Source organism: Lolium rigidum, chromosome 6 (assembly GCF_022539505.1).
Source record: "Lolium rigidum isolate FL_2022 chromosome 6, APGP_CSIRO_Lrig_0.1, whole genome shotgun sequence".
Taxonomy (NCBI): Eukaryota; Viridiplantae; Streptophyta; class Magnoliopsida; order Poales; family Poaceae; genus Lolium; species Lolium rigidum.
Window position 1 is genome coordinate 286,175,597 of NC_061513.1, and position 25,235 is coordinate 286,200,831.

The 25,235-nt window shown below is 50.2% G+C and overlaps 3 protein-coding genes and 1 pseudogene across 3 annotated transcripts; 3 read left to right on the forward strand and 1 right to left on the reverse strand.

Annotated features, from left to right (window-relative positions):
- Positions 1 to 2,127: 2,127 nt before the first annotated feature.
- Positions 2,128 to 3,544, reverse strand: LOC124664296. Its single transcript, XM_047201847.1, has 3 exons — positions 3,365 to 3,544; positions 2,740 to 3,309; positions 2,128 to 2,430 (listed from the first exon to the last, which is right to left on the reverse strand). Exons 1-3 carry the CDS (start codon positions 3,542 to 3,544, stop codon positions 2,128 to 2,130), a joined length of 1,053 nt encoding a protein of 350 aa, XP_047057803.1.
- A 13-nt stretch (positions 3,545 to 3,557) lies between these two features.
- On the forward strand, positions 3,558 to 6,999 carry LOC124664297. The gene is made up of 6 exons (XM_047201848.1): positions 3,558 to 3,707; positions 4,755 to 4,828; positions 5,655 to 5,700; positions 5,898 to 6,007; positions 6,282 to 6,456; positions 6,940 to 6,999. The coding sequence occupies exons 1-6, from the start codon at positions 3,558 to 3,560 to the stop codon at positions 6,997 to 6,999; spliced, it is 615 nt and encodes a 204-aa protein (XP_047057804.1).
- Positions 7,000 to 8,001: 1,002 nt separating this feature from the next.
- LOC124664298 (glycosyltransferase BC10-like) lies at positions 8,002 to 9,329 on the forward strand. The gene is made up of 2 exons (XM_047201851.1): positions 8,002 to 8,331; positions 8,497 to 9,329. Exons 1-2 carry the CDS (start codon positions 8,002 to 8,004, stop codon positions 9,325 to 9,327), a joined length of 1,161 nt encoding a protein of 386 aa, XP_047057807.1. The 3' UTR covers positions 9,328 to 9,329.
- Positions 9,330 to 11,492: 2,163 nt separating this feature from the next.
- LOC124664299 lies at positions 11,493 to 24,780 on the forward strand (annotated as a pseudogene).
- Positions 24,781 to 25,235: the final 455 nt, after the last annotated feature.

The following is a 25,235-nucleotide window of genomic DNA, read 5'->3' on the forward strand; positions in this document are numbered from 1 at the left end:
TCGGATGGCTTTCGTGCGCCATCCTAAGGGATATAAGTAAGGAGCTTTCACTGTGGGAAATCATTCTCCCCTTTGCGTTGTTCATCCTTCTTCCTCTCATCTCCATCCTGACGCTGCCGCTCCTTTCTCTCTCTGCAAATCCTGCACTTTTCGAGCTCCATCGACCGTGCTCCTGCAAGCGCTATGGGCAAACCCAAGGGCAAGCGCACTGCTGGTAGCGATGCTCCGGAAAAGAAGGACCGTGCCCGCGGATGAGCATAGTCTATCATCTTCGCCAACGATTTGAAGAAGCTTCGCGCTGTCGGCCTCCTCTCCCCGGCGGCGGTAATCATGACGTCTGGCGATGAATCCATGCCGCAACCTGAACCGGGCTTCGAGGTAATGTTCATGCAGTTCCTCTACTACGGCTTGGCTCTCCCCGCCCATGAATTTCTGCATGGGATCCTTTTTGTTTATGGTGTGCAGCTTCATCAGCTCACACCCAATTCTATTCTCCACATTGCATGTTTCATCATGCTCTGTGAGTGTTTTATTGGCATTTAACCCCACTGGGGTCTCTGGCGCCGCCTCTTTTTCCTTCGGCGCAACGTATCGAGGTCCACCATCCATGATGTCGGTGGTGCCATCATATCTATGAGGGCCGAAGCCAACTACTTCGACCTTCAGCTCCACAATTCCATCCAAGACTGGCGGAAGAAGTTATTCTACGTCAAGGATGAGGTGACTGCTGACCAGAAGTATGGGCTTGCGCCTTTTGACTCCACGGCCGAGGTGCCAAAACTGAAGACATGGGACCTGCCCTAGACGGATGCCGAGCTAGAAGAAATCGAGCCCTTGGTCCAGAAGATCAAGGCCCTTCAAACGACCGAGGGTAAGGAATTATCTAGCCTCCAAGTCATGGCATATTTCCATCGGCTCTCTCGCATATGTGGAATTACTCGGGTTCCTCTGACGAGACTCGAGTATCCAAAGAAGATGTCACTGAGGAGGAAGTGAAGAAGATGGTCCGTCAGCTGACGACTCATACAACAAATGATGATGTGCTATGACTTGCGGTGCCAACGCTTTCAACAAGGACCACCCGACTCCCCCGGTAATTATCGCTTTCTTTAGCTTTTTAATCACTTTAGTTGTTATGCTTGGCCTCTCTGAATCTTTATCGGCATCCCAGGACCACCGCTTCCTTGCGTCGTTGCCACCACTTCCCGAGGGCGGCGCAGTTCCTGAGGAGACTCTAGTTACTGAGAGTGAAGCAGTTGAAACTACTCGTGATGCGCTGTAGATCAAAATATCATCGAAAAAAACCAGCACAAAACGGCGTAAGTATGGGCGAAGGACATCATTCATCAGGGCCTGGAAGGTCGCGGGCGCGTTGGTGAGGCCGAAAGGCATCACCACGAACTCGAAGTGGCCATGGTGTATCCGGAACGCCGTCTTGGCGATGTCCTCCGGGTGCATGCGCACCTGATGATAGCCTGAGCGGAGGTCGAGCTTGGTGAAGAACCGCGCACCGTGGAGCTCGTCAAACAGCTCGTAGACCACCGGGATCGGGAACTTGTCCTTGAGTGTGAGGGCGTTGAGGGCGCGGTAATCGATGCAGAAGCGCCACGTGCCATCCGACTTGCGCACCAACAGCACCGGCGCGGAGAACGGGGACGTGGAGATCCTGATGATGCCCGCCGCCAACATGAGCGCGCACTGGCGCTCCAGCTCGTCCTTCTGCAGCTGGGGGTAGCGGTATGGGCGCACCACCACTGGCGCCGACCCCGGGAGCAGGTGGATGCGATGGTCACACGCTCGTGGGGGCGGCAGGCCCTGCGGCTCCTCGAAGATGTCGCCGTGCTGCTGCAGGAGGTGCGTCAGGAGGGGGTGCTCGGCGTCTTCGGCCCCGGCGACGAGCTGCAGCTGCGGTGCGGGGGAGGTGCCCCCGAGGCCCTCCCAGCGAATGTGGCATCCCTGGCGCCAGAAGGTCATCGTCAGGGCGTCGAAGTCCCAAAGAATGGGACCGAGCGTCCGCAGAAAGTCGACGCCGAGGATGAAGTCGAAGCAGCCCAAGTCGATGCCGGCGCACGTGATGACGAAGTGCTCGTCGCCGATGGTGAGGGGGACGTGTTGGACCACCCCATGTCAGTGGAGGCGGTCACCGTTGGCCACGGTCACACGGAGGATATCCCCACCTGTCGGCTGTAGCGCGAGGCGGCACATAGTGGCGGCGGGGAGAAAGTTATGCGTAGACCCCGTGTCCAGTAGCGCCACCAGAGGCTCGCCCTGGATAGTGACCGGAAGCAGCATCGTCCGCTCGTGGCGGATGCCGGCGAGCGCGTGTAGAGACACGACGAAAGCCGTGGCAGCCGCGTCGGTCGGCCCGGCCGTCTCCGGCGCCGCGGCAACCGGCCCGGTCGTCGGTTCGCCCTCCTCCACGTCGACTGTCTCCAGGTAGAAGAGGCGAGGGCACACGTGACCGGGCGTGTATGGGTCGTCGCAGTTGAAGCAGAGGCCCAGGCGGCGGCGTTCGAGCTGCTCCGCTGGGGTGAGGCGGCGGAACGTGCGTGTAGCCGCGGGGGCGGGCCCGGTCGGTCCAGGTGGGGCGGGGCGGTTGGCAGCCGCGGCCGTAGTAGGAGGCCGGGCGGCGCGGGTGCCGCAGGCCAGGGGCGCCTGCTGAACCGCCTGGGCGCGACGCTCATAAGCGCGCGCGTAGTGCATCGCCGTCTGGAGGTCCTGCGGGGCCTGGAGCTCGACATCCGCGCGGATGTGGTCCGGGAGGCCGCCAATGAAGAGTTCAGCGCGCTGTTGGCCCGTCATGCCGGGCGCATGGCAGGCGAGGGCCTGGAAGCGGTCGGCGAAGTCCTGCACCGTGGTGGTGAACGCCAAACGCCCAAGTTCCGCCAAGCGGCTGCCGCGGATTGGAGGGCCGAAGCGGAGAAGGCAGAGCTCACGGAACCGGTCCCATGGAGGCATGCCACCATCGTCCTGCTCCAGGGAGTAGTACCACGTCTGGGCGGCGCCGCGGAGGTGGTACGAGGCGAGCCACGTCCGGTCCGAAGCCAGGGTACGCTGTCCCCGGAAGAACTGCTCGCACTGGCTGAGCCAGTTGAGGGGGTCCTCGACGCCATCATACGTGGCGAATTCCAGCTTGGCGTAGCGTGGGGGAGCGAGGCCGGTGGCGCCCTGGGCGGGGTACTCCGCGCGACCAGCGGACGGCTCGGCGAAGCGTGCGTGCGGCGGGTCCGGGAAGGACGGGCGTGGAGGGACCCCGGCGGTGGTGTAGACGGGGGAAGGCGCCGGTGCGGCCGAGTAGACGGGCGGGGGCTCCGTCGCGGTCACCCACGGCCGGAAGTCGGGAGGGTGACGGCGGAAACTGGACCCTCTGGATGGGCACGCCCTGGGGCAGCGAGGCAGGGCCCGCGCTGGGGGCCGGCTGCCATGACGCCCACGGCGGCGGTGGCGGTGAGGCCGGGGGCGGAGCAGGCACGCCCTGGCCGGGTAGGGCTGCCGGCGCGGCCGGGTAGGCGGCGAGGGGGGGCGGCAGGGGCGGCGTGGTCATCCCCTGCGTACCGATGAGGTACAGGCGGATGCCCTGGACGGCGGTGGCGAGGTCGCGGATGGCCGTCGAGAGCTCTTGCTGCGAGAGGAGGGGGGCGGCGCCGGCGACATCTGCCAGGGGCGCCGCGTCGCCCGTGGAGGGCGGCGGCTTGGCGGTGGAGGAGGCCGGCGGCGTCTCGGGCGGCGGCGGTGGTGGCGGTGGGCTGGCTCGAAGACATGATCGTAACGGAGGTCTCTGATACCAAATTGGTAGAATCTAGGGTTCTACCAGGACGAGGGCGTAGATTGTAGGGGTGGAAGTGCTGCGGGCGAGAGGAAGAGAGGCGGCGCCGGTGGCAGGGCGCCGTCGCTGGCGCGTGGGAAGGCGGCGGTTAGGGCTTGGGGCGGCGCGGACAGGAGAAGGCCGACTCCTCTGGGAGTCGGCAATAATGATATTGATTATTGCTTTATCGATATAGTCTATTACAACTTGTATTTATAAGAGAATTGCAAAACCCTAATCTGCTAACTGGGCTAAGCCCCTAACTAGGCCTGGCCGGTTGGGCCAGTGGGCCCCCTCCGGCGGTAGACCAGGCCGGTCATAACACCTTACATGATATTTCATTGATTTGTCCAATCATACAAACTATTTTTTATGTACAAGGTTGTATAAAGGCTAATAGAACAACAATACAACATTACCCTAGACAAAAGGTTTAGTAGCAACTGACACCGTTTTTTTCCCAACATTTGTTGGTGTTGGTGCCATGACGTTTGGCACATAACTAGAGTTACAAGGTACAAGAATATCAGGACAATAATTTTAGAATGTAGCCTTCCTTACGTTGTTCAGAGACAATAATTTTAGAATGATGCATCACCTTGAAATTACTCTCCAGGAAATAAATTGATCAACATCTTCTTATGAAGAAGTCTTTATTAAATTTACTATGGGAAGTCATAATAACAGAAGCATATGGTTGGTCTTTTTAGGGTTTGGAGTTCATCCATTTTCTGACTTATCTAAATCACATAGTCTGCTATTTATGTGAAATCTACACCATCTGTTCTATACTGAACTTTAAATTTTTAGCATGTAATTATGTCTGAATCTTGCTCGTATGGGATTCTATTGTCCACAAAATCTACTGCATCTGTGAATCAATTTTTTTAGTTAGAGCAAAACATATGGTGGATTAATTGATTGAAACTTCTCAATGTTTTAATCATAGGGTCATACCGATGGTCATATGGGTGCTCTCCATGTCAATACTAATGCACTAATTGTTGGAGATCATTGTGTAGGGTAAGCATCATTCTTGAACATATTATCGGCAGAGCTTGCAGATACTCTATGATTTTCCTGGACCAGTATATGGTTTTTAACTGCAATTACTGAATGGAAGTGCCACATCTCACATCTGAATGTTTAACCTGCTAACAAAATCAAGTATATTTGGCAAACAGACAAGTACACACAAACTGAATAACAAACTTTTCAGGAGTAGGCCTCGCTCGGTTTCCGAACTTGGCCTAAATCACTAAAATGGGTGGCAAGAATAGTTAATGCTTTTTATTCTTGGTTGTGGTAGAAGTGGAACAAAGACTAGGTCCTCAAAGAGTGACAACCCATTGTTATAAATGGTTGGCACTACTCAAATAAGTCGTCCAAAATGGCAATCTCTGAATCGTGTGCAAATCCATCTCTGTTATTTTTCCAATTTATTTGCCAAGAATTTAGAAACTATAAGGTTATCCTTGGTAGGCTATGACTACGCAGTCTTGTCTCTAAGGCAGATATTAGAGACTCATAATAGTTTTTATTTTTTTACTAAAACATATACTACTCGCTCGATCCATAATAAGTGTCGGGGCTTTATTTCAAATTAGCTCACATTTGAATTAAACCCCGGACACACACACTATGCGTGCAATGGAGCTAAAGTAAGCACTGAAAACATGGTTTTTGAGTCGTTGTATAGTCGCCGAGTCGTTTTCCAAAAATCACGGCGACTCGTGACTATACAGCGACTTATGGCGACTATACAATGACTTTGGTCGACTATACACTGAGTCGCGACTCAAAAACCATGCTGAAAAGTAAACATGCAATTTTTTTTTTACATTTGCAGGCATGGAAGTGCAACATTGGACAGTAGAGCTGGTGGCAACATGAAGGTAATTGTATATTTTGTCTTTTGATGGTCGTTGTTGTAATATATTTCAAAAAATCTGTGCAAACTGTGGAATTGTTCACTCTGCTTCTTATCATCTTGTACTTTGTTTCCGTGCTTTATCTTTCCTGGTAGTCCTGCCTCTAGAACTGTGTTTCTAAATCAAAGTAGATTAACATAAGGTTGTTCTGAAATATGCAGGACTATTTCCAAACCACATACAAATTCTTGGATATGTCCCCACACGTGTTAGTTCCAATGCATGGAAGAGTCAACCTATGGCCTAAGCATATGCTTTGTGGATACCTCAGGTATGAAACCAACCACTAGTGCGAACTTTTTATACACTAAATTATTTGGTTGGCCACGTTATACATTTAGATTTGTCTAATCAATTGAAATGCAGTCCTTTTCATTCATCCGCTTTTCTTTTCGTTCTATAGTAAGAGGTTTATTGTCTTCTTTTTGTTTCCACGATCACAGATGCCAACATACAACTATATATATACACATATATCTATTTCATAGATGATTTGATTATCCATGCATTATTCTGATGAAATGTGTGTTTTACTGTTTATTAAGGAATCGAAGGGCTAGAGAAGCCTCTATGCTGCAATCCATAGAGAATGGGGCTCAAACTCTGTTTGACATAGTTTCAAGGACTTATTGTGATGTAGACAGTAAATTATGGATTCCTGCTTCCTTTAATGTCCGCCTTCATGTTGAACATTTGAACTCTCAACATAAACTTCCTAAGGTGAGTGAAATCATACTCACCTTCTGCATGCTCCATTGTTAATCCAGAATAATAGGCCTGTAAGGCTTATCTGCTTTAAAAAGAATACTCCTGGATGAGAGTTTTTTCCTCCTTAATGTCTTGAAAATTCAAACAAGCACTATGGCATAATAAATTTCTGAACTATGATCTATTTGATCTTGTGAAAGTTTAATAAGCTATATTAGTGGAAGCCCGAGGTAGTGCGTTGGTATAAACATTTAGCAAAATGCAAATCGTGTATCTGAACGTTGTTGATCTAGAGCTCTGTGATTTGGACTGGGGAGCTAACTAGACATCTTGGACATACGATAAATGATTTCTTATAACAATAGTTGAGAAGGAGAAAAGCCACAGAGTAATTTTCATAATAATATGTGAACATTTTGTCATATTTTCTCATTTGAAAGGCATGCTCTTGTTAGATGATGACTTAGTTTAATTTTCTTGGGGATCAACATGCAGGATTTCTCCTTAGAGAAGTTCAATGAAAGTTGCGGTGAATTTGTGTCTAGCCTGTTTTGACCGCGAGTGTAAGAAGAAGAAAATCAATGCTCCCAAGTTTGTATTCCAATCTAGACTGCTTTATTGAATTCTTTAACATATTTTGTAAGAAAATAAATATGGTGACAATGGAGGTTATGCTATAATTCAACAAACCAAGCCGTGTCAACCATTGAAAGTGTAACATACCGAAAAGCCCTGTTCGTTAATATATGCCGTACTGCATAGATTTATGATGAATGCTAAAAACTGATATATGGTAACGTTTATATATGTGGCTTGTGTATTTGTACAAGGTAACACCACCTTGTTCTACTACTAATTCCAGCAACGGAAGATTAAAACATGATTCAATCTATGCAGTACTTCTCAATGGAGAAGTTTCAGTCGAGCTACGGAATAAATTTCTTTTGCCGGTGGGCGGTGGCGTATGCGCTATCCAGGACCTCGCCAGCCATCCTTGCGGGGAGTGCCCTCGCCGGTGGTTTGGTGGTTGCTTATGCTCTCGGGAGGAACACCGGTAACCAGTCCCAGGATTCTGCAAGGCAGTAATCCCTGTCCCACACACGTATCTGTCCTCAATTCGTGTTGCTTGCTTACCGAGTCAATTGTAAACTCTTATAATTATCCAAACTGCATTGGTGAACTTTACTCCATCTGTACACAAGAGAAGGTCATGTTCTACGTTGTGTTCTTTCTAAGTTATACTACTTTTGACCAAGATGCCACTTGCATATGGGTCGAATACAGAATCTTTTTCGTGAACCGACGCTAACATGCATTCTAAAAGCTGTTCTGGCCTCAGTTTAGGTGTGCCACAAAAACTCTAGTATCATCGTTGTTAATTTCTTTAGTTCACATACACTAACTTTACGTAGAGGAAGCAATGCCACTTTTATTAATACACATACTAACTTTGGTAAGAGCAAGCAGTGTTAATATGCATACATGTGGTAGAGCTGATCTTCCAAGTATAGACAACATAATCATTTCTCCTCCCAAGCATATGTTATCGGCTCCAGTATGGCCAGCAACACAGCCAAGACCATGCAACCCCTTCATTTGGGGAGCATGCTCAATTTGTTTCCCGTGCTGCTCCTCATCTCCTTCGGCTTTGTACTAGGCAAGATTGGCAGCACAACCTTCTCCCCAGAATCCCACCTCCCTAATTTCCGAGCACTGTCGCCAACCCCAGCATTGAAAAAAGCATGTGTCAAGCTGCCGACGTTTATGGAGTCCGGGCGCTTGATGGCGAGCAGTGGTGGTCCGATGCACAACATGACCGACGAGGTGCTCCTGTGGAGGGCGTCCATGGAGCCTAGGCGGTCCACCCAAGCGTCGACCGTGCCCAAGGTCACATTCCTGCTTTATTCTTTGGAGTTATTTATTTATGAAACGTTATGTACTCGGTGTATGTTGTGTGCATTCCGGTTACACAGAGTGTGAGTGAACTCTTTTTATTTTTGTTGGTTTGATGCGAGTTTTTTGAGTTAATAAAAACTTACTTTATCAAAAAAGGTCGCCTTCCTCTTCCTGGTGCAAGGGGCCCTGCCATTGTGGCCGTTGTGGGAGATATTCTTCAACGGACAGGATAAAGAGCTGTATTCCATCTACGTGCACGCAAGTCCCGGCTACACCGACTTGGCCCCTAAGGAGTCCGTTTTCTACGGCCGCCTGATACCAAGCCAGGGCGCGAAATGGGGTGACATGAACCTGGTGGACGTGGAGCGGCGGCTCCTGGCGACGGTGCTGTTGGACCTTGGGAACACGCGGTTCACGCTCTTCTCGGAGTCGTGCATCCCGCTCCTGGGCTTCCCAGCCGTATACGCCCACCTCACTGGTGGCTCCAACACCAATGTTAGCTTCGTCGACAGCTACCCCATCATAGAGCGACATGACCCCTTCTTCGCCGACCGCAACATCAGCCTCGCGCAGTGGCGCAAGGGGTCCCAGTGGTTCGAGATGTACCGGACCACCGCTGTCGAGGTCGTTGCCGAGGAACGGTGGTACGCCGTGTTCCGGGGAGACCACGGCATGCTGAACATGGAGGAGCACTACTTGCCGACGCTGGTGACCCTGTTGCGCTGGGGTGCGCGGTGCAAGAACCGGACGCTCACGTACGTGGACTGGAGCACCCGGCGCGAGCACCCCAGAAGCTTCCCAGAGAAGGACATCACGGCTGAGCTGCTCGAGGGGATGAGACAAGGGGATGGCAAGTGCGGGTACAAGTACCATGGCGACGATGACGGTGCCAGCGAGGTGGAGTTCTGCCACCTGTTCGCGCGTAAGTTCTCAAAGGACGCCCTGACAAAGCTGATCCAGCTCGCGCCTGAGCTTTGGCTGGTCTGATCCAGATGCATATAGTACTAGAAGGACCTCGCGCGTCCCTCCTGTTAGGCATATAAAAGGTATGATTTGTGCCTGGCCACGTCGATTGATTTATACGATCTTTCTAAGGGGATAAGGGCATAAGGGTGTCCAAGCTAATGGCAATGCTCAATAGAAGCATTTTACCATATAACAAACTTCAATTATTTGAAAGAAAATGTACCGGCCAAAGTGCACATGACATGACAATCCCTAAACTATTGCTCGCTACTTGCCATTTCCCATCGTCCCCTTGATCGACTTTGGTACAAAAGCAAAGATCCAATGATAGGTAGTCTTTTCCTCCTTAAAGCTATTATGGGCTAACCGAGTATCGAACTCAATCATTAGCTTGAGAGCTAAAAAAATATTGTTGATGCTCCTTCTATCACACAAAATGTGAGATAAAGAGCAACAGTACCTACATTAATATTATGATGCCCATTTAGCTATTTAACACTGGAATGCACTCCATTTAATAAACAAAATAAAAACATTATTTGCATATTATATGAAAGAACTGCCATGCTATATATGGGTGCAAAAATACAAAGGTTCATTAGCTGATGCATTAATAATGTACAGTTACAATTGCAAGAACAAATAATAATTTCTCAAAAATAAAAGGCAATCACTCTTTATTATGGTGGATATACACAATTTTTTTATACATATGAAAGATGCCATGCAAATTTGTGGATACATATTTCTTGTCCTGTCAGTGTCTTCTAACAGATACCAAACTTCTCCTGATACTCCTGCCCACATAAAAAAGGTTAAGCACACATGCTCATTAGTAAAACTCCAAGCAAGCAAAAGAAATTGCTAGCCAAGTTAGCTTTGATTTACTGAAGAATTAAGATCCAAATTTCCCTTTGCTCTCAAGAACAAATGGTAGTAAAATGAGCTTTGGCAAAGGATTTCAATAAAAATAATTTGGTTTTCAGTTTCAGCAATATTATATCATGAACATAAGGTGCATGAATAGCATACAACCAAGCATAATATCATACACGAGAGTATGAGACAACAAAGTGCATCATATTATACCAAGGGAGTTGTAGTGGACATAAAGGCACATGTGTTACAACCAAAAAGATAATATGAAGACCATAACTATACAACCAGAAACAGTATATTTTTATTTGTACAAACGTGAAGTTTTTAATTTGGTCCTGTTTTGTAGTCCTTGTCTCAGACTTCCGTAAATTCCCAAGCTCCAGTATTGGAATGCAAAAATAAACAGAGAGATCATGGTAGAGGCTAGGGTTCAACCAGGTCTAGGGCGGAGGTTGTATGGGTGGAAGGGAGGGTGGCGAGGCTGGAGGCGCGGACGTCGGCGACTCGGTGCCGTGGCCGCGCGTGAGGAGCACTAGTAGAAAACCTCTCATCCATCTAAGCCTTTAGTACCGGTTCCCTTACGAACCGGTACGAAATGCATTATTAATACCGGTTCCAGGGGTGGGACATTTATACCGGTTCGTAATGGACCTTTAATACCGTTTCGTGTTACGAACCGGTATGAAAGGGTTTCTGCCCAGTTTCCAGGCTGAGGTGGGGCCAGGGCTACACCTCTAGTACCGGTTCATCTAAGTAACCGGTACTAAAGGGTCCCCCCCTATATCAGCGCGCGCCACCCCGCTCGAGCCCCTGCATCTCATTCTCCAATTCTCCTCCTCCCTCACATTTCCAAATATTTTGCACCTCTCACACTCCAATAATCTTTATTTTTCTCCACCATTTTAACAAGATTAAAGGCATACATCTATCCAAGGGTTAGCAATATCATCCTTCCTTCCGGCGTTTCTAATTTAGCTCATTTATTTGGTAGTTCTATATCGTACTATTTTGTAGTGCAAGCAAGGTGTTCGATGAAATGCCTAAGTTAGTGATTTTTTTATATGCAATTTGAGCTGAAATTATGGTATGTTTTGTAGGTTTTAATTAGTATCATCCCCGTCCTTACCGCCGTCGATCGCCAGCGTCGTTCCCTAGCCGGCACGGTACCACCTCGGTGAGCCCCTCTTCTTTTTTATAAAAACAATTAGTTTTATGTGATGAACTTGAATATTAATTAATTAAGTTGGTCACTCATATATCCACGATGTTGTGTACTTAATGATTTTTGATATACATATAAAATGCAGATGAGTCGACAATGGATGTACGGTGACCGGTGCCATCCCGAGTTCATTAATGGCATGCATTATTTTCTCAACGTGGCTGAGGCAAACAGGCGGTCGAATGGTTTCATGTACTGTCCATGTAGTTCCTGTAAGAATATGAAGGATTACTCTACCTCGAAGACCCTTCACGTCCACCTCGCTGGAGAACGGTTTCATGCCCAGCTATAATTGTTGGACCAAGCACGGAGAAAGAGGGGTTATATTGGAAGACAACGAAGAAGAAGAGGATAGTGACAACTATCCCTTATTCACTGAAGACGGTGATAGTAGAATGGGGGAAGACGAAGCTGAAGAAGAGCCCATTTTCGATGAGCCGATTTTTGATGACCCGGATGACGATTTGGGACGGGCCATTCTTGATGCGAAGATGAACTGCGGAAATGAAAAGGAGAGGTTGAAGTTGGAGAAAATGTTAGAGGATCACAACAAACTGTTGTACCCAAATTGCGAAAATGGTCAGAAAAAGTTGGGTACCACGCTGCAGTGGAAGGCAGAGAATGGTACTTCTGACAAGGGATTTGAAAAGTTGCTGAAAATAATAAAGAAGATGCTTCCAGGAGAGAACGTGTTGCCCTCTAGCACGTACGAAGCAAAGAAGGTTGTCTGCCCTCTAGGATTAGAGGTGCAGAAGATACATGCATGCATCAATGACCGCATCCTCTACCGCGGGGAGTACGAGAATTTGAATGCATGCCCGGTATGTAGTGCATTGAGGTATAAGATCAGGCGAGATGACCCTGGCGATGTTGAGGGCGAGTCCACCCCCAGGAAGAGGGTTCCTGCGAAGGTGATGTGGTATGCTCCTATAATACCACGGTTGAAACGTTTGTTCCAGAACAAAGAGCATGCCAAGTTGTTGCGATGGCACAAAGAGGACCGTAAGAAAGATGTGATGCTGAGACACCCCGCCGACGGGTCGCGAGTGGAGAAAAATCGACAGAGAGTTCAAGTCATTTTCAGATGACGCAAGGAACTTAAGATTTGGTCTAAGTACGGATGGCTTTAATCCTTTCGGGGAGCAGAGCTCCAGTCATAGCACCTGGCCAGTGACTCTATGTATCTATAACCTTCCTCCTTGGTTGTGCATGAAGCGGAAGTTCATTATGATGCCAGTGCTCATCCAGGGCCCGAAGCAACCCTGCAACGATATTGATGTGTACCTGAGGCCATTGATTGAAGAACTTTTAGAGTTGTGGCGTGACGAAGGTGTACCTGTGTGGGATGAGCACGAACAAAAGGAATTTAACCTACGAGCGTTGTTATTTGTAACCATCAATGATTGGCCTGCTCTTGGTAACATTTCAGGGCAGTCAAACAAGGGATACAATGCATGCACACACTGTTTAGGTGAGACTGACATTAATTATTTGGGAAACAAGAATGTGTACCTGGGGCATCGTCGATTTCTTCCAAAACACCATCACGTAAGAAAGAGAGGAAAGCATTTCAGAGGTGAGGCAGATAACCGAACGAAGCCTACCCGCCCTACTGGGGAAGTTATATATGATATGGTCAAGGATTTAAAAGTGATCTTTGGAAAGGGTCCCGGCGGACAATCTGTTCCGCATGATGTTGACGGACACGTACCCATGTGGAAGAAGAAGTCGATATTTTGGGAGCTACCCTACTGGAAATTCTTAGAGGTTCACTCTGCAATCGACGTGATGCATGTGACGAAAAATCTTTGCGTGAACCTGCTAAACTTCTTGGGCGTGTATGAGAAGACAAAAGATACACCGGATGCACGGCAGGACCAGCAAAGTATCCACGAAGGAAACAACCTGAATCCAGAGAAGTATCAAGGTCCTGCCAGCTACGCTCTTACCAAAGAGGAGAAGGAGATCTTTTTTGAAGTCCCGAGTAGCATCAAGGTCCCGTCTGGCTTCTCGTCGAATATAAAGGGAATAATAAACATGTCGGAGAAAAAGTTTCAAAACCTAAAGTCTCATGACTGCCACGTGATTATGACACAATTACTTCCGGTTGCATTGAGGGGGCTTCGCCGGAAAATGTTCGAGTACCCATTGTGAAGCTATGTGCGTTCCTCAATGCAATTTCTCGGAAGGTGATCAATCCACTTACTCTACAAAATTTACAGAAGGATGTGGTCCAATGTCTAGTCAGCTTCGAGTTGGTGTTCCCACCATCCTTCTTCAATATTATGACACATCTCCTAGTTCACCTGGTCGAAGAGATTGGCGTTCTCGGTCCTGTATTTGTACACAACATGTTCCCCTTTGAGAGATTCATGGGAGTCTTAAAGAAGTACGTTCATAACCGTGCTAGGCCAGAAGGAAGCATCTCCAAGGGCTATGGAACAGAGGAGGTCATTGAGTTTTGTGTTGACTTTATTCCTGACCTTAAGCCGATCGGTGTTCTTGAATCACGCTATGAGGGGAGAATGCGTGGAAAAGGCACGCTAGGAAAGAAATCAGCAACGTGTATGGACGGACATTCTTTCACTCAAGCACACTACACAGTTCTACATAATTCCATCTTGGTGGCTCCGTACAAAGAGGAACACAAGGATATCTTACGCTCTAAATACCCGGAGCAACGTGAAGATTGGATTGATGGAGAACACATGAAGACTTTTGGCGGTTGGTTGCAAACACGTCTCATGAATGTCACCGATGACGAGCAGCTGTACTTGTTGGCCAAGCAACCATCTTCTACTATATCGACTTTTCAAGGGTACGAAATTAATGGGAACACATTTTACACTTTCGCCCAAGACAAAAAGAGCACCAACCAAAACAGTGGTGTCCGCTTTGATGCAGAAGATGGCAATGGGAACAAGGTCACATATTATGGGTACATAGAGGAGATATGGAAACTTGACTATGGACCTAATTTCAAGGTCCCTTTGTTCCGGTGCAAATGGTTCAACCTGAAAGACGGGGTACAGGTAGACCCGCAGTACGGAATGACTACAGTGGATTTCAAGAATCTAGGGTACGACACCAAACCATTCGTCCTAGCCAGTGAAGTGGCTCAGGTTTTTTATGTGAAGGATATGTCTAGCAAACCGAAAAAAAGAAAAGAAAGGCAAGAGGACACATCATACGATGAGCCAAAGCGGCACATAGTTCTTTCCGGAAAAAGAAACATCGTGGGAGTAGAGGACAAGACAGACATGTCAGAAGATTATAATAAGTTTGACGATATTCCACCCTTCAAGGTAAAAATTGACCCAAGCATCATCTTAAACAATGAAGATTGTCCATGGTTGCGTCGCAGTAAGAAGAAAGGGAAACAGACGAAGAAAACTCAGAAGACTAGCTAGCTACATATAGGGATCATAACTTGTGTATCTCAATATGGAAATCACTTTTGTGTAATGATGTTACTGTATGTAAGATATTAACAATGGAGATGGTTGGCTTGTTTTACTAGTTAAGTAGCTTTCACGGGCTTGCAGGGAAATTTTTCCGAGGCGGAACTTCCGAATATGCCATATATAGGGCATGTGCACCAAGGGCATCTTCGAGAAGTTCCGCCACGGGAGATTTCCCAACCCTTTCCCCAACATTGTTTGAGGAGATGGAGTCTTTCACGGGCTTGCAGGGAAATTTTTCCGAGGCGGAACTTCCGAAGATGCCATAGGGCGTGTGCACCAAGGGCATCTTCGACAAGTTCCGCCACGGGAGATTTCCCAACCCTTTCCTCCATCCATGGTGATGAAACTCTCCATCCATGTTGGCTTGTTGAGCTGCTTCCCATGGCGTATCGATGCTCCTTTTATAGGCACGGCGCCGCTTCTACTTTTTCTTCTTCTGCCGACAGCTTTAGTACCGGTTGCACCCACCAACCGGTACTAGAGGTTACCCACGCGTCCTTATCCCACCGACAGGGCGTCGTGCGCTACATACTTTATCTCATCGAGCAGGGCGTCCTTATCCTGCCGACAGCTTTAGTACCGGTTGCACCCACCAACCGGTACTAAAGGTTACCCACGCGTCCTTATCCCACCGACAGTTTTGTTACATGACTGTTGACGTCAGAAACCCCCTGGCGGGCAGAGACGGGCAACACAGTAGAGCCGGGAACAACTAGGGCTGCGGCTAGCCCCAGTCCCTCAGAGCGACGGCCCGCAAAGCCTCCTGGTCACACGTCCGATGCTATCGCAAGGGCGTGCCACCTGACCTATACCTGGTCAGGAAGGTGTTGATGATGCCTCGCTTAGTTTCCTGCATGGCATACACGTAAACATTAAATACGAGCCTCGATCGGCTCTCGAGTTATCCCGTGAATCGGCTCAAAGAGCCGATCCACCCATGATTCGAACAAGGTGTCCGAATATATGGTGGTCCTGCTTGATCAAGATAAAGCTAATTAGATCTACGACGATTTAGGGTTTTCACCGCATAATCGGATCATCCTACTCACGATTGGGCCTCGCGCTCGCGCACGGTGATCGTAAGCCGATCCTAGATAGGGCCTAAAAACCAACACGAGGTTGATCCCCGGAACATCCTTTCTAGGGCTAGCAAACGCCACCCTACACGCCGCTGGATCCTCCAACCCTTTGTAAGGCCTAACTATTGCGGATGTTAAACTAATCCTTGATGAACAAGGAGCAACCGTAACGGATCAGATCTACTAAACTATGATCAAGCGGGGTGCCGCCCCTACACCTAAGATAGGTGTAAGGGCGGCTAGATGCATGAGGGTTGCACTACGACAACATATGATACGAAGAACAATGCTAACCCTAACACATCTAAGATAACTACGCTGCTCGCCATCAAAAAGGCTTCAGCACGAGCAACGCATGAACAACGTGGGCAGGCTTGTGCTGCCTAGATCGCAAGATGCGATCTAGGCAGCATGGTGCTTACCGGAGAAACCCTCGAGACGAAGGAGTTGGCGATGCGCCGAGATTTGTTTGTGTTGAACGTTGGTTGTTGTTTATTCCATAAACCCTAGATACATATTTATAGTCCAAGGAACTTTCTAATTTAGGCGTGCACCTAACCGTGCACGGGTAAAACTCTAACTCTTAACCGACACGTCATCTAATATGTTACAGATACAAGGGCAAACTAGCCCAAACTTTGCATGTAAGGCCGATTCACGTATTTCTTCTTTACATATATCTTCAAGTCCATCTTGATCGCGGCCCACCTCTGACTCGGTCAAATTCTGGTGATAACACATGCCCCCCTGGTTTTGGAAATGACATTTCCAAAATCATTACGCTTTTCTTTCGTCGGGTCATGTCGTGGCAGAGCAGAACTGCCGCAGAATCTTCCATCATTACGCCTCGCCTCCTGGGCTTCTCTGCACGAATTGACAATTTCGGCATCACGTCCTCGAGAACCGTCATGGCATTAAACCTCCACTACACTCTCTTTATTTATCTGTGCCAAACGGTTCACCACTCCATCCCCTTGCTCTGCTCTGTCCACCAACGCCAAAAACCCTCTTCCCCTGCAGCCATGTCTTCCTCTTCCTCCTCCGCTTCAGGCCTCTCTCTCCAATCATCGCCGAAGAACAAGGAAGAGGACGATCCCCGCTCCGGGGCGAACCCCATCTCCTCTGACAAGGAGAAGAAAGAAGGAGAAGCGGAGAAGACCAAGGCCTCCCCCTCCGCCAGGCTTCCGCCGAAGAAGCGCTCCCGCATGTGGGCGGACAGCAAGGACGACGATGACGAAGAGGAAGGAGAAGATGAGGAGGAGGAAGATGATTCCTCCTCCTCCGCTGGGTATCCTCCAACGAAGCGCTTCCGCAGCTGGGCGGATAGCGAGGATGATGATGATGACGAGGAGGAGGAGGAAGCCCCGGCCCGACGGCCGGGACAGCAGCGGCGAGGACTTCTCCGGCGAGTAGCGCCGATGGCGACGCCGACGACGACGCTAGCGAGGAGTAGTTATGTAGGACCAGTAGTCCCTTGAGCAATCGGCTCTTCTTTTGTTCTTCTTCTGAGCAATCGGCTCTTCATTGTAAGGAATCCCAATATTAATGAAGAATTTCCTTTTAACTTGATTTCGCCGATTTATTTTATGCCGATTTAGCCAATTTTGCCTCACCTGACCTTGCCGACTGTTGGCCTAATTCATGCTCAATGACCGATGGCAACGCATCAGTTTCTTACGATAATCTGCGAGACAGGCCAATTCAGTTATCCCTCCAAGCTAGCCAACTCTGCCGATGACGATGGCACAGCCGATCTTAGTAGGCTGGCGATTTGATCTTGAGCAGGCGTCTTTAAGAGAGCCCTGGAACTGTCTTGGATGCTCAAACTGATGACTCCGTAACAAAAGACGCCACTCTCCAGACCAGTTGCGATGTAGGGCTAGCCGATTCCAACCAAATCGGCTCCCTGGAGCAAGGACCTTTAGGGCGAGCTGCCCCCCGAGCCTTAATCAAGGCGAACCAGCCAAATGTGCCGCCATTAGCCTCAAATCATGAGGTAGCCAGCCGATTTTAACAAAATCGACTCCCAGAGCAGAGAACCTTCAGGGTGAGCTGCCCCCCGAGCTTCTTCAGTCTACTTCTTGCGTCTTGCAGGTCAGATCAGCTCCTTTCCTTTGGCGGATCTAATGCAATCCATCCTTGACCTGATCTGCACGTCCAGGCTGCTCTTGGCATTGTTTCTTGAAGAGAGGATCCGAGCCATTGAACCATTGAACCACTCCATTGAGGAGTTCTCCCATCACAGTCTCTCTTCGTGGTCCACTTCCTGCTCCATTGATCCCCTGATAGTTATACCTCTTGAGTCGATGGCCATGCATCGGCTTTTATATCCTTAAGTCGATGTCTGCTGCATCGGCTGTGCTCAATTTTTTTCGAATTTTTTGAATTTTTTACGGCCGACTTATGCATCGGCCCCCATACTTCAATACCCATCACCAAAGGATGAGACGCTTCCACTGCATATCCTCGTGTTTTATCCACCTGGGTGCCCCCCGAGCCGATTCTCGTCAAGAGAATTGATGGTATCGGCTCGTTGGATTACATGTTGAACCCAGGCAGAATGGATGGTGAGGATAATTTTGGCCGATTGCTGGAATCGGCCTCCACGTTGCTTGCTCGGTGAAGGTTTTGTAATGTCCCTTCATAAATTTTTTGGGGCCGATCACAAGGAACAACCTCGCCACGTTTGCTCATTGACGTGCTCTTGCTACTCGTTCAGGCCGGTAGATAAAACCAGCCCAATCTCTGACTTTATCATGTTGGAGCGCTTGCTGTCGTCCACCTTGAGTGCATCGTATAATCGTGGAGCACTAAGCTTCGTCGGAAGAACGAGCACCATGTTCGTGCCAGCCGATGTTTCATCATCGGCTTTCCTTTGCTTGGGGCGCCACTCCATTTTCCGTGGACGACCCTCTTCATCCAGGGTTCGCTGAACCTTCGCGACCAGATCAGGCCTTGCCTTCCTCAATGTATGCAAGTACAACCTTTCGGCTTCCTCCAGGCCGCGCAATCGCTGAACCCTGCGCTTCTGGGAACGGCTGAGTCCATCAGGGCACCACCTTGGCCGGTGGTACCTGTCTTCTTCTTCTCCCTCGTCTTCTGAATCTTCGAGATCTTTCAACCGAGGGGACTCAGCTCGTTTGCTTTGTGGCGGGAGAGGCCCTAGGCGCTTGAATACGGACACGTTGGCTGCCTCCTTTTTCTTCTGGTTGCATTCTGGGAAATTGCCGATTGTGGGCAATCGGCTCATTCCTGAATCCCAGCAGTGTCTGAAGAAGGGACAGTCCCAGTGCCTATCCTCATCGACTCGCTCCCCCAACTTGTCCTTGGCACGGCGCTCGTGCTCCTCCTCATCACGATCATGCCGACGACGTCTCCTGTCGTCCCTGGCCAGACGATCTTCTTCATCATCGTCGTCGTATCGCCGGCGTTGGTCATACTGACTCACATACTTGTTGAGGAGGTGATCAGAGAGAGGTCGTTGATACCTTATGTTTTTCACCTCTCCCTCTGTGACGTAGTGCTTGCCGTCTTGGCGGAGCCGATCGCGTGGAGCGGCTTCCTCTGTATCTTTGCTATGAGAGCAGCTGCGCTCATCTCCGTCCTTACCAGAGTGGTGTCCCGGTCCTACCATGTTGATATTGCACGAGAAATCCGGCTGGCACCCTCCGTGGTAAGTATACTCCACCATGTTTACGTCGGGGAAGGGGTGTGTGTCGACCTTCATGGCGTATTGGTTGAAAATTAACCGTCCATTTTCTATCGCCATTTGGATCTGCTGCCGCCACACCCTGCAGTCGTTGGTGGTGTGGGTGAACGTGTTATGCCACTTGCAGTATGGCCTTCCGTTCAGCTCTTGCACCGTGGGGATCTTGTGGCCTTCGGGTACCTTTATATGCTTCTCCGTGAGTAAGAGATCAAAAATCTGCTCAGTTTTGGTCACGTCGAAGTCGAACCCTTTTGGAGGGCCTTGTGGCTTCACCCATTTGCAGGACACGGGGCCTGCCGCTCGAGTCCATTCAGCCACTGCTACCTCTCGATCTCCCGCAGCACCTTCGTCCTCGTCTGCCTCAACCAGGGTCACCGCACGCTTGAACTTGTCCTGGTAGACATCTGGGTGGCGCTGCTCATATGCTGATAGCTTCTGCACCATGTGCGCCAATGAAGGGTAGTCTGCTTGGGAGGCCACGTCCTTAATCGATGATGAGAGACCCACCACCGCCAACTCGACTGCTTCTTTTTCACTTACACGAGCCGAAAAGCATCGGTTCCTAATGGTCCTGAAGCGCTGGACGTATTCCGACACCTGTCTCCCCGCGCTTCGTCGTACTTGTGCTAGATCGGCAATACCAACCTCGGAAGCTTCTCGAGTGATACTCGCTCATGGAACTGCTCTTCCAACCGCTTCCAAGTCCGGATGGAGTTCGGTGGCAGCGATGTGTACCACCCGAAAGCCGATCCCGTGAGGGACCGTGCGAAGAACCTCACACGCAACTCGTCCGATGCCGAGATCGTGCCCAGCTGTGCCAAATATCGGCTCACATGCTCGATGGAGCTGGAACCATCCGATCCACTAAACTTTGTGAAGTCCGGGAGCCGATATTTGGGTGGTAGCGGGATCAGTTCGTAGTCGTTGGGGTACGGCTTGGTGTAGCCGAACGTCTTCCTTTCGGCATCATGCCGAACCGATCTTTCGGGATTGCACAAATCTGATCCGCGGTGATGGCTGAAGGTGTCGAACCCCGAAGATTCGCCGGGGTGGCGTACTTAACCAGCCATGCTTGCTTTTCCGGTTCTAAGCCAACCGCAGGAGCTGGGCTCGGAGGTTTGTCGGAGTGGCGTACTTAGCTAGCCACGTTTGCTTCTCAGGATCGGCTCCCGACGTTCCTCCCGCCGTTTCGGAGGCCCCCGCCGTTGCAGCCTCGGTTCGAGAGTGCCCGGGTGTTGCGGTCCGGTACGTATGCGCACGCGTATCCGTGCGGGATCTCCTTGGGTGCCTCGGGTAGGAATTGGTAGTCACTAGGATCACCACCAATCTTGTAGACGACGTATGCCGATGAGTTCGGCAGTTCCGGTGCTACCCATGCGAACGGCTGGGGCTGGAGTGGCATCTCTCCTTTGAAAGTCCCCAGAGCTGGTCCCGACGGAGAATACCGGTGGCTCATGATTTCCTGGACCACGCGCAGAGCGACACGCTCCAAAGTGTTCACCAGGCTCTCAGAGTGGCGGTGCAGCGAATGCGCCACCATGTAGTTGACTTCTCGCCGCAGCGACCTGGTGCGTTCTTCTGACGGGGCGGACAGGTCCACTCCATCGAGTGCGCCTTCAGGTGCGAAACCCTTCCCCCTCGACGCCATGGGAGCGGGTTCGGTGGAAAGAGCCGATGAGTCCGGCTTCGAGGGTTGCCTTGATCTCGTCATGTTTCTTCTTGAGTTCATCGAGCGGATCCTCGTACTTGACCGGAGTGCCTTCCGCCATCTCGGATGTAGATGGCGATGTTGTGGATGTCGAAGGTTGTCCCACCGGGCGTGCCGAGAATGTGTTGACGTCGAAACCCCCCGGCGGGCGAGACGGGCAACACAAGTAGAGCCGGGAACAACTAGGGCTGCGGCTGGCCCCGGTCCCTCGCAGCGACGGCCCGCAAAGCCTCCCCGGTCACACGTCCGATGCTATCGCAAGGGCGTGCCACCCGACCTATACCTGGTCGGGAAGGTGTTGATGATGCCTCGCTTAGTTTCCTGCATGGCATACACGTAAACATTAAATACGAGCCTCGATCGGCTCTCGAGTTATCTCGTGAATCGGCTCAAAGAGCCGATCCACCCATGATTCGAACAAGGTGTCCGAATATATGGTGGTCCCGCTTGATCAAGATAAAGCTAATTAGATCTACGACGATTTAGGGTTTTCACCGCATAATCGGATCATCCTACTCACGATTGGGCCTCGCGCTCGCGCACGGTGACCGTAAGCCGATCCTAGATAGGGCCTAAAAACCAACACGAGGTTGATGCCCGGAACATCCTTTCTAGGGCTAGCAAACGCCACCCTACACGCCGCTGGATCCTCCAACCCTTTGTAAGGCCTAACTATTGCGGATGTTAAACTAATCCTTGATGAACAAGGAGCAACCGTAACGGATCAGATCTACCAAACTATGATCAAGCAGGGTGCCGCCCCTACACCTAAGATAGGTGTAAGGGCGGCTAGATGCATGAGGGTTGCACTACGACAGCATATGATACGAAGAACAATGCTAACCCTAACACATCTAAGATAACTACGCTGCTCGCCATCAAAAAGGCTTCAGCACGAGCAACGCATGAACAACGTGGGCAGGCTTGTGCTGCCTAGATCGCAAGATGCGATCTAGGCAGCATGGTGCTTACCGGAGAAACCCTCGAGACGAAGGAGTTCGCGATGCGCCGAGATTTGTTTGTGTTGAACGTTGGTTGTTGTTTATTCCATAAACCCTAGATACATATTTATAGTCCAAGGGACTTTCTAATTTAGGCGTGCACCTAACCGTGCATGGGTAAAACTAACTCTTAACCGACACGTCATCTAATATGTTACAGATACAAGGGCAAACTAGCCCAAACTTTGCATGTAAGGCCGATTCACGTATTTCTTCTTTACATATATCTTCAAGTCCATCTTGATCGCGGCCCACCTCTGACTCGGTCAAATTCTGGTGATAACAATGACAGAAAAACACCTTTAGTACCGGTTGCACCCACCAACCGGTACTAAAGGTTTGCCTCTGTCTTCCCGCCTATTTTCTTCCCGCGCTTTCCACCGGTTCCCGCCTCTGTCTTCCCGCCATTTTTTCACTATATATATGTAGGCTTGGCCACCATTTACATATCACATCTAGACTCATATCTACAAACCTCATCATTCTCTCCCATGGATTCCATCGCATCTCTAACCCCCCGGGAGGCGGAGGCGCTTTGCGCCTCGAACTACCCCTGCCCGCCGGGCTACCGCGTCCCGACCGGATGGTTGCTAAGCGTCGGAGGCGTACCGGCCCCTCCAGTCCCTCTAGGTGTGGCGCGCGAGATGGCCATCACGAACCACTACTACTTCGAGCTCACGCCAGACCAACGGAGGAATCCCCAGTGGCATCCCGACTACAACCCGACTTGGGAAAGCTTCTTCATCAATCGACGTGAGAGGGCGCTTGCCAGGCAGGAGGAGGGCGGCCCGCCTCCTTCGAACTTCAACGAGGCCGTCCGTCGGCTGTGGTGGCGCGGCCGGACTCTCCAGGGCGTCATGGCCTACCGTGGCCCCCGCCTGCGCTACCCTCAATCCCAGCCCACGCGTGCTCTCCCGCCGAGGTTCGACTACCGCGACCCCGATGCCAGCGACGATGATGACGGCGACTACGACGACTACAGTGGCGACTACTATAGGGCTAGGCACGAGTATGACTGAATGACTCCAACAGTCAAATCTGGCACTGTATCTTAATTTTCAGTTTAGCTATGTACTTTTATAAACATTTATGCCCGCCTTTTCTTTCCCGCATTTTTTCTCCAGTGCGGCGACGTGGCGGGAAAGTTTTCCGCGCGACGTCATACGTGGCGAGAAAGTTTCCCACGCGGACGGCGTCGTGGCGGGAGTAAAGAATAGAAATAGAAAATATATAGAAAAAAAATAAAAAGAATTAGAAAATATATAGAAAAGAAATAGAAAAAAGGTTATAGAAAAGAAATAGAAAAGAAAACAAACAAAAAAGGAAAAAGAAATAGAAAACAAATAGAAAATAAAAAGAAAAGAAAAGAAACACAAAAGAAAAGAAAAAGAAACAGAAAAGAAAGAACAAACAGAAAAGAAAAAATAAATAGAAAAGAAATAGAAAAGAAATATAAAAAAGGATATAGAAAAGAAATAGAAAAGAAAACAAATGGAAATTGAAAAAGAAATAGAAAACAAATAGAAAAGAAAAGAAATAGAAAATAAAAAGAAAAGAAAAGAAACACAAAAGAAAAGAAGAAAGAAATAGAAAAGAAAGAAGAAACAGAAAAGAAAAAAGAAATAGAAAAGAAACAGCAAAAGAAAAGAAAACAGTAAAAGAAAAAAGAAACAAAAAAATTGTTTTGACTTAGCGGTTTTGAAATAAAAAAAAGGGTCTTAAAAGGGTTTTGACTTAGCGGCGCGGGCCAAATTTTAAAACAAAAAAACAAAATAAAACCAACCGGTACCAAAGGGTCTTCCTCAAGGTTTTGACTTAGCGGCGCGGGCCAAATTGCCCCAAATCCTCTGCGCGCCACGCTCCTCACGCACAGAGACCCCGCGCCGCTCCTCGCCGTCGCCGTCGTCCACCCAGAGAGACCCCGCGCGCTCCTCGCCGTCACCGTCGCAGCCTCGCCGTCGTCCGCCGCCCGCTCCTCTCCGCGCGCGCCTCTGCAGGTATGTGTGCGCCGCCCCCATCGCCTCCCTCCCCTTCTCCGGCGCCGTTGCCCGCCGCCGATGCGCCGCCACCGCGCGAGACCGTGGCCGCCGCCGCTGCGCTCCACGCTGCCGTTCCCCTGCTGGAGGCCATTGCCATCCGCGCCACGCCGCCGCACACCACCTGTCGAGGCTGCACAGAAGGTGCTCGACGGAATGCACCTGCTTGCCGTTGCCCGCCGCGCGTGTTCACCCACTTGCCTCGTACCACGTTCTTATGAAGGGCATCAGAGTGGGCTCGACGCGGCTGCCGGTGCCGGAGCCGCGGCTCCGGTCGACGATCATCGACTCCGGCGCGTCGATCACGACGCTGCCGGAGGACGTGTACGAGGCGGTGAAGGAGGAGTTCATCGCGCAGGTCGGGCTCGGTGCTTGACCTCTGCTTCTCAATGCCCGAGACGGCATCACTGTTCTGGCGGCGGCGGCGGCTACCGGAAGTGCCCGTGCACGTGCCGTCACTGACGATCCACCTGGACGGCGCCGACTGGGAGCAACTACATGTTCGAGGACCACGCCGCGCGCGTCATGTGCCTGGTGCTCGACGCGGCGCCCGGAGACCAGACCGTCATCGGCAACTACCAGCAGCAGAACACGCATGTCGTCTACGACCTCGGCAACGACGTGCTGTCCTTCGCGCCGGCGCGGTGCGACGAGCTCGCGGCGTCGCTGTAGCGTTTGTGCATAACTCCTACAGTAGTACTGATCAGGCGAAACGCGCTGTAGCGGTAGACTGAATTTTGCGCTCGGTGCTTCGGCCGATTCTGCTTCTGAACTGGACCGTCCGTGTTGCTGATCCGACAGTGTAGACGTGTGTGCGCCCTTCCAACAAGC

Bases quoted from the DNA above. Each gene is read 5' to 3' on its own strand.
- LOC124664296 (XM_047201847.1), bottom strand. From the start codon at position 3,544: ATGACCACGCCGCCCCTGCCGCCCCCCCTCGCCGCCTACCCGGCCGCG. The intron at 3,310-3,364 runs GTCCAGTTTCCG...ACCGCGACGGAG, and splicing joins AGGGCGTGCCCATCCAGAGG to CCCCCGCCCGTCTACTCGGC. The intron at 2,431-2,739 runs GTCGAGCTCCAG...TTCTACCTGGAG, and splicing joins CGGACCACATCCGCGCGGAT to ACAGTCGACGTGGAGGAGGG.
- LOC124664297 (XM_047201848.1), top strand. From the start codon at position 3,558: ATGAGGTACAGGCGGATGCCCTGGACGGCGGTGGCGAGGTCGCGGATG. The intron at 4,829-5,654 runs GTAAGCATCATT...TTACATTTGCAG, and splicing joins GTTGGAGATCATTGTGTAGG to GCATGGAAGTGCAACATTGG. The intron at 6,008-6,281 runs GTATGAAACCAA...CTGTTTATTAAG, and splicing joins ATGCTTTGTGGATACCTCAG to GAATCGAAGGGCTAGAGAAG.
- LOC124664298 (XM_047201851.1), top strand. From the start codon at position 8,002: ATGGCCAGCAACACAGCCAAGACCATGCAACCCCTTCATTTGGGGAGC. The intron at 8,332-8,496 runs GTCACATTCCTG...TTATCAAAAAAG, and splicing joins AAGCGTCGACCGTGCCCAAG to GTCGCCTTCCTCTTCCTGGT.